General features: G+C 35.6%; 1 protein-coding gene across 3 annotated transcripts; it reads right to left on the bottom strand.

Annotated features, from left to right (window-relative positions):
• Positions 1 to 961: 961 nt before the first annotated feature.
• Positions 962 to 8,078, bottom strand: LOC126723106 (uncharacterized). 3 transcript variants are annotated; one of them, XM_050426386.1, is made up of 9 exons: positions 7,920 to 8,078; positions 7,716 to 7,787; positions 5,747 to 5,879; positions 4,932 to 5,205; positions 3,568 to 3,696; positions 3,429 to 3,478; positions 2,685 to 2,782; positions 2,318 to 2,605; positions 962 to 1,636 (listed from the first exon to the last, which is right to left on the bottom strand). In XM_050426386.1, the coding sequence occupies exons 1-9, from the start codon at positions 7,944 to 7,946 to the stop codon at positions 1,145 to 1,147; spliced, it is 1,563 nt and encodes a 520-aa protein (XP_050282343.1). In that variant the 5' UTR covers positions 7,947 to 8,078; the 3' UTR covers positions 962 to 1,144. The 3 variants fall into 3 exon arrangements, with proteins under 3 accessions (XP_050282343.1, XP_050282342.1, XP_050282344.1); XM_050426385.1 differs by having other exon boundaries at positions 4,932 to 5,208; positions 7,920 to 8,077; XM_050426387.1 differs by lacking the exons at positions 7,716 to 7,787; positions 7,920 to 8,078 and adding an exon at positions 6,025 to 7,006 and having other exon boundaries at positions 4,932 to 5,208.
• Positions 8,079 to 8,663: the final 585 nt, after the last annotated feature.

The raw sequence follows: 8,663 nt of genomic DNA, 5'->3' as shown, positions 1-8,663 counted from the left end.
TCAGACTGCACCCATGGAGATCGTGAACTGCATCATAGATCGACAATCGGGATGTGCTTGATGGAGATTGGGTTTGTGTGTGCCATGGGTCTTCTTCTTTGCTGTGGATCTTCTTTCTTTCTTTCTTTCTGTTGGGTTTCCTTCTTTCTTCTTTCTTCTTTTCTGGGTTTTGTTTCTTCTTTATTCTTTTCTAGGTTTGTAGTTCCGTGCGCAACGTATATTGAAATCGAGTGTAAAAGAGTCGAAATCTATGTGGCAAAAATCTGTCCAAATCAGCAAGTGGGAAGCGAGTTTTTAAAACTCGAGTTTAATATGGAACTCGAGTTTCTAAAACTCGAGATGCTAGTTTCCAAATACATTTCATACCCATCCTAACTTACTATATTTTATTTCTTTACTGTGCCAGTCTGCAAATATCCCCGGCTTTAGTGTGAATAGGTAGGGTTTCTGGCTCACGTGTATACAACCCATGTTAACTAACTGTAGGAACCTGTTGAAGTCTATCCCCAGCAAACGGATAGTCCACACCTTCCGTGAAGCCATTTAGTGTGCGGACGCACTAGCCAGACTTGGGGTGAGCTCCACCCCCTCTTTTGTTGTCTTTTTGAACCCACCGCCTGTGGTGGCAAGCCTCTTGGCTTTTGACAAAACTTCTTTATGTTGTAATAGACTTGTTAATTCCTAGTTTAATGCAATCTCCATGGTTAACCGAGAAAAAGAAAAAGAAAAAGAAAAAAAATTCCCACAAGCACATAGACAATTATAGAAGTCCCCCAAACCTCCTTGAAATCACATAAATAATTAATTTTAGATATGTTGTCAAGCATTTTTTGTTGTTACTTAAATATAACACCTTAAAAAACATAAATTGTCTAAAAAATATTTAAATATACCTAAATATAAATATTAATTAATTAATTGACGTACTCCAAATGGGTCGAATATTGAATCCGCCCCCATGTCCGTGCAAATTAGTATACTAGTTGACTATGACTTACGTTTTGGTTTCAACAAATTTTTAAACATATTAAAGTGGGTATCATCTATATTTATACACAAATTTAGCAGACTCTAAACTAGTTCTGAGTGATTGCAGAAGAGGAAAAAAAAATATATAAAAGAAAAAAGAACAGCCTCACTGGCCTCATTCATCTTTCATTGCAAGTTCATGCCTCCTTTGCTGCCCAACTTCCACCACCAATGTCATAAGAGCCTCGCACACTTGGGAGGCATCTGCTTCAGATGGGTCATCATTCAATGATGAGTACACCATCCAAGCATGGTCTAATTTACGTTTTGGACGAACTACAACGGATCCAGGGACTTCGGCATCACGACATGTGACAAGCCCATCGCTCTTCTCACCATACCTGATTTGCAGCAGCTGGGCGCATGCAGCCATTACAGCACCAAGGGGAATTACCACTGCAAGTTTTGTAGGTTGATCACTTGCAGATAGGGGAGAAACTGTGGGTAGTTCAGCATGTGCAACATGAGATAATGTGGCTAAAGCAGTAGAAGAAATGCCAGCTTCTGTGTGGAAGGAAACCACAGGGAGTTCTCTTGGCAATTGGTGTTTCATCAAAAATTCTCTCCTCTTCTCGTAAGTTAAATCTTCCAAAGCTTGCAAATCACCCTTCACAACAGCAGATAATACGTTAAAATGTTTTTGACATATTTACCGAGACAAATAGTTCTTCAAAGAGTGACTCACAAATCATACTTATGACGTATTAATCCAAAATACCATAAATAAATGCTATCATTTCTTACTATACACAACCCATGGCAGAACTATCTGAAAAGTGAATCAAACTCAAGCCTAGACTTAAAAATTCAACAAAGCCACAGCCCCACTGTTTGGAGTCAGCAACACATCATTTCTTGCAATGCTATTCTACCAACCTAGCAATTCAAGCAATAATTTCAAAAAGTTCAAGTGAAAATTATATTCAAAATGAGCCACAACCACGAGAAACATCACTAGATGGATTCTAATTTAGAAGAACATACATTTCTTATCCAAGCATAAAAGCAATGATCCAGTATGCATTTCTATAAGAGAGATAGAAAAAGAAAGAGAACAAATAAAACATGCAGTACTTAATTAATAGCCCAACAAAATTTATTATCTAGTGTTATGTAGTGCATGTGAAATACAAAAAAATAATTCTTGCCTTAGTTTACAAGTTCAAATATGAGAAAAAACATTAGCCAAGGAACAATCCCCTACCCCACAAAGAAAGACAAGCAACTACAACAACAAAATCAGACACATAAAGAAAACATAGAGAAAAAAAAAAAAACACTAACACACCTTAATCACTTGACAGATCAGAATCTCCATGAGTTTCCGTACATTGACATAATCACCAAGCTGTCCTTCTCGCAAGATATCTGAAGGTATGGGGCTACCACCATATGGACTCTGTGCTAATGCCAATCCAGCAACCTTATCTTTCAAATCAGGCCAATACAATGATAAGGCAGCTGCTGCATCTACTCCGCCTTTGCTATGTCCAAGAAGCAAAACACGTTTCCTAGAACCCCAATAGATTTCCTCAATGTACTCCTTTATCTCTCTGGCATTTTTCTCAACGGAAGCCTGATTAGTAATTACTCAGTATTTAGTAAAGAATTCTAGTAAAATTTAATGTGCAGGCATGTCAGACGTAATCAAATACCTCGCTGTGAATCTTGGCAATATGACAGGCCAAACCCATCTTGGAGAAACTCATTTTTGTATTAACAAAATAAAGTGGTCCATGGTTGCTGAATAGACCTGCCAATTGCAAAATTAGCCAAACCTGATCAACAGAAAACTACTACCAAAGTTCCAAAAGCTCTAAAGTGCCAACCAACATATTACGAAACTAAAATCAGAGGATGTCATAACAGAATTCCCCCTAACATTCATACCATACAGGGGTTGAAATCAGGGTTTGAAACGAAACTTCCTGTTCACTATGCATCTGTCTGTTGAGCCATTTGAGGTTCTTAAAATTTTAAGACTTGAACCAATTTAAACTTCCCCCATAACTTACAAGAACCTCAAAAAAATCAGAATCCTCCCACCCCTATTAGAATCAGCATGAATGCTTATTAGGTCCACAAAATTTATACTAAATTTGAAACAAGAAACCTTAATTATCATTATGTCTGTTGTAATAAATTGTATTTTATAAGTTGACCCAATTAATTTGATGTATTCTTGTTCCAGAATTTTATCAAATAGATCATAAGATTAAGCTACTCTAACTGCATTATGTAACTTTCAGTAGTTTCAGAATTTCACTATTGACCCTGGATGTTTCCGTTGAAAACACTAGGAGGTGCCAATTGAGTTACAAGGCTCTCAGCTTTCATCTAATCCTTACAATTATTAAGGATACTATTGCCATTTTTAAGATAACAATTGCAAATGGTACCTGGAACAAGTAAGTACACCATTGAGTTTGGCAACTTATGAAGACCATGCCTGACACAGGGAGAAAAAACTGATTTAAAAACAGTGAAAACATGCAAGGCAAATGTAGGCATATGAGAATTGAAAGAAGAATACTCTACCGGATATTGTCAAGAATTTCCGTGAACCTTTCAGTTCCATCTTCAACTGGTGGCATTCCTGAAGCACGTTGTAGCCATCCTATATCATCTGCAGACCCACGAACAGTTCGACGAGCCCGGTCAATAAGGCTGAAAGAAAGCATCACCATTATTGATTAAGCAACATCAAACAGACTTACTAAGGTTTCTGATCCATGTGCAAGGTAATATCACTGGGAATGAATAAGAGATAATACAAGGAACTAAATAATCTTCCACTATCTACTTGATATCACAAGCAGAGAGAAGGGGGGGGGGGGGGGGGGGGGGGAGGGGGATGACTATTCAACTTAAGACAAACTTCTTTTACACTCCCTTTGTTTCAATTGTACATTTTCAGCATTTTCAGGTGTTTGTTTTGTTGTAAAACCTTGGTCAAAGCTGAAATACACTGAAGGAAACTTGTAAAATACTTTACCAAGTTCTTTTCGTAAAACATTTTCCTCAACTGGCATCGCTCACCCACACTTGTTTGTCTCGCACAAACCCCCCACCCCACCCCACCCCAAACCCTCTTCTCTCTCTCACCACCTCTCCCTTATCTCTTTCCTCATGTCGCCAATGACAGATCTGCACACCACTGACGCTATCAACCATAGATCTGTATGCCTCCTTTGTCCCTTATTTCTGTCCTCACGCTGCTTCAACCTCCCTTCTCTCTTTCCTCGCGTCAACTCCAATCTGGTTTGTGCTGCCTAGATGCTTAAGTGAATCTGGGTTCATGCCGCCTTGACACTGACGCTGATCTGGTTCCTGATTTGAGTTTTTCATGCTTCCTGATCTGGGTTCGCGATGAATATCTCTCTCTCTCTCTCTCTCTCTTTTGGCTTCCTGATCTGGGTTTTGGGGTGGTCAGTGGCATGGATTTGGTCGAGTTTGTGTCAATATGGTGGTTTGCACTAAGATTTGGTGGGTTGTGAGATCACAATTATTTCTTTTTCATTCGATGAAACATGCACCGAAAATGATTTTCTAAGCATTTTAGGAACACCCCCAAACACTAAAAAAGAAATTGTTTTCAGTTGAAACAATTTTACATTTGAAAACATTTTATAATGAAACAAACGGAGCATTAGTTCAAAATGATTTCCCAACTACCCATGAAGTCAACCTTCACTCAAAAGAAGGTCATCAGGATTCAGCATAAAAAACAAATGCCAGAAATTGATCCAGAACCAATTAAGTAGACTGTTACCAATTAATGAAGTAAAAAAAACATGTTCAAGAGTATGAAACTTTTTTAGGATGAAGAATTACTTCTTTTAAGTTTACGATACATTAAAACAGGTCTATTCAATATTTACAATCACATTATAAATTGATACCTTTTAAACATGGAAATTCCAATTCCTCCAGTAGGATTAGATTCTTCATGTGCGCTAGCATCTTCGGATGCCACTCTAGTAGATGTCCTTGTTATTTCACCATTTATGGGAGCAGCAGTTGCAGTATTAGATGATTCAGCATGCGTTGTTGGATGGCTTCCACTTGAAGACGGGAGATCACAAATAGAAGCCACATGTCCCCTAGGTTGTCCACAAGAAAACGTTTCTAACTCCTGTGCATGTACAATGGGATTCCTAGAATCTCTAGAGGGTTCTACTGCAAAAATAACGAAAGTATTCAATTGAATAAATCCAAAATTCAATGCTTAGAATTTAGAATAACTAAGTAAAACAACTAAGTATCACATCATTGCAACAGCTGATAGCTAAAAAGGAAAAATTACTATCAAACAACTACAGGGCATGAACACAGAAACAAATACGATGCACTTTAAATACTGAACACAGATGAGGTAAAGACATTGTTCAAAGGATTGGTTCCATTAAATTTTTTATTTTATTGAACCTTAAATTCATATTCAAATCCGACATTATCCATCATAGAAATATTCAAGGAAGATGCCTCTGAAAAAATAAGACTTGGATTGCCTCTATTGACAAAAATTTCCTTTTGAGGTTCATAAAATAGAAATGCATAAGCTTTTCCACACACATTTATCCTAGAAATAGAAAATTGCAGTGACAAGAAAGGAACAAGAGCTTCCAATCCTGAAAAGAACATGACAAACTGAGTGAAGATGACAAGATGGGTGACAATTGGAGAAAAAGATAATCAAAGGAGGTAGGAAGCTTACCAGAATTATCAGAGAAACAACCAGTAAATATAGAAGTTGTTTGTGCTATATAAGATGCAGCTTCATTTAGTGTTGGTACAGAGGTAAATAACTGAGGAATGAGCCCATTACTTGTCAACCCATCATTTGATGCCTGAAAAAATGGAAATTGTTATAAAAATGTTTATCAATTGTAAACTTACCTAATCATCATTGAATAAAGGGAGATATTTATATCAATGTATGAGCATGATAGATAGAAACATATTACTACAATGGAATACTTTCTTTATGTTTACCAAAACATACGAAACAACAACAGGAGCAACTGTCAGACCCATACATCTCTAGAATGGCCATATCTTCTTAAAGAGGTGCAACAAACGAAGAACTAACATCAACTCCCAAGATTAGAGCAGATTTTCCAACACCAAAAATAGCCAACCTTTAGGAGGGATCCAAAATGGAATAGACAATAAAGGCTTTAAGTAAAACCCCACAGGTTCTGCATATAAGCAAAAATTTGTTGAACTATAGGTTCAAACTGGGTTTATAGTAAACCAAGCTTGCAAAATCACTCACACCCTCCTCGATTTTTCTACAAACTAATAATATTCTTTATATCATATTTTTAAACAAATTCTCAGACAAAACCAGTTGAGTGAAAGATCGACGACTTCCCAACACATATAGTAGCCTCAAAAGTCACCCCCTCTAATCACAACATGATTTCCCTACTACTACCAGCCTCAGCCGCATCACATTCTCTATTCTTCAGCAAATACTAGCTACATTTTTAAACATCGAAATCATGCATTAAACAATCAATATAGGTTTCACTACATTCAAATATCGAACTTCATGCACCATTCAAGAAAGCACAACAAACTGACAAACTAACAAAGTTAACCTTGACGACTTATCCCACGAAACAAAATGACATTCAACCAAGTCAACAACAACAAAACATCAGCCCCAAAATTTGGGAGTTGGCTATGAATCCACAACATACTAATCAAGATCTTCCACATGTATTCTTCTCTTCAATTCTATCTCATTCTCTATTTTTCAGCAAAAATTAGCTACATTTTTAAACATCGAAAATTAAGCATTAAATAATCCGTATGGGTTTTACTACATTCAAATATCGAACTTTGTGCACCATTAAGGAAAGCACAACAAAACTAACAAAGTTAACCTCGCCGACTCATCCCACAAACGAAATGATGTTCAACAAGTTAACAACAACAACAAAACATCAATCGCAAAATTTGGGATTCGGCTATGAATTCTCAACAGACTAATCTTCCACATGTCAAATACTAGCTACATTTTTAAACGCCTTCATCCACAAAGATTGGAAAACAAGAAACTATGCATTAAACAATCCAAATACGTTTCACTAAATTCAAATATCAACAAAATTGACAAAATGACATTCAACAAAATTGACAAACTAACAAAACCTCGACTTATCCCAACAACAAAACATCAGTCCCAAAATTTGGGAGTTGGCTACAAATCCTCAACAGACTAATCGAGATCTTCCACACGTCAAAATATAAGCTACATTTTTTAAACACCTTCATCCATGAAGATTGGAAAACAAGAAACTATGCATTAAACAATCCAAATACGTTTTACTACAATTCAGATATCGAACTTCGTGCACTGTTCAGGAAAGCACAACAAAATTGACAAACTAACAAAACCACTACCTATCCCATAAACAAAATGACATTCAACAAGTCAACAACAACAACAACAACAAAAACTCAGTCCTAAAATTCTAGAGTTCCGCTATGAATTCTCAACAGACTAATCAAGATCTTCCACATGTCAACTATTCCTAATTAAACCAAAGCAACATTTTTTTATATAGCAAGGAATTTAAATTCCAATTATTTCTCAAAAAAAAAAAAAAAGAATCCACCTCCAAAATAAAAAAAAATCATGAACGAAAATTCAAGACGGTGGTATATATACTCACACCAAACGGCGCGTTTGGCTCACCACGTTTACCATTGCTAGGTTCCTCCATTGAAGCCGATTTTCTCTTTTTCTATCAAATCGCATAGCAAAAACAATATATTTACATTAAAAAAAAAAGATTGTGTGTTAAAAATATATATATAAATAAATATAAAAATTTGAAGAATATATATATATAGAAAGTTGTGTTATTAGTTATTACCTGAGGTAGAGTTATCCACTTTCGCATCAGAGAGAAATTTAAAAAAAAAAAAAAAATGAGACAATTTCTAGAAACAGCTTGGTCCAATTGAATAAAATTTAATTATTTTAAGGGGGGGGTTTTGGATTTGACTCATTTGAGAGAGAGAGAATCGTTTCTTTTTCTTTCATGGAGAGTTTCTTAACGGCAAAGCGATGCAATGTCAAAACCCAAACGTTGATTCGTCTTTTGGGCCTGAAGCCCAGTTTTGGTTTAATAATTAATAACGGTAGGTATTGTTTCGTGGGCCGACCGTTGGGTTCATGATTTTTTTTTTTTTTTTTGTTGACGAGATTGGGTTCATGTCTCAACAATATACTATTAGAGTTTTATAAAATAAAAAATAAAAACAATATACTATAGAGGATGGTTTTAAAAATCAGAATTGGGTCGGTTTTTACTAGGCCGGTTTAGAATTTGGTTCTCGGTTGATCGGACGGTTCAGTCCAATTTTTAAAACAATGTTATAGATTTATTAAGTTTTATAATTTTTTTTTTCACAATATGTTGATATTACTTTTATTATACAATAATCAAAACATGTTATCTTAGTAGTTGTGAAAAATATTGTAAAATTATTGTGTTTTTTAAACTTATTGAACTTTTATTGAGGTCTTATCAAAAAAAAAAAAAAAACTTTTATTGAGGTATAAAGGAAATGACAATGACGTTCAACGTTTACTAAAATGCTAATTTTTTTTTAAA

The sequence above is a fragment of the Quercus robur genome, chromosome 4 (genome assembly GCF_932294415.1).
Source record: "Quercus robur chromosome 4, dhQueRobu3.1, whole genome shotgun sequence".
Classification (NCBI taxonomy): domain Eukaryota; kingdom Viridiplantae; phylum Streptophyta; class Magnoliopsida; order Fagales; family Fagaceae; genus Quercus; species Quercus robur.
Note: the sequence above shows the minus strand (reverse complement) of the source record. Positions and strands in the feature narration are given on the sequence as shown.

Coding starts and splice junctions, on each gene's coding strand:
- LOC126723106 (XM_050426385.1), bottom strand. CDS start 7,946: ATGCGAAAGTGGATAACTCTACCTCAG. Junction 7,788..7,919: donor AGTGGATAACTCTACCTCAG/GTAATAACTAAT, acceptor GCGATTTGATAG/AAAAAGAGAAAATCGGCTTC. Junction 5,209..5,746: donor TTGTTTCTCTGATAATTCTG/GTAAGCTTCCTA, acceptor TTATTTTTGCAG/TAGAACCCTCTAGAGATTCT.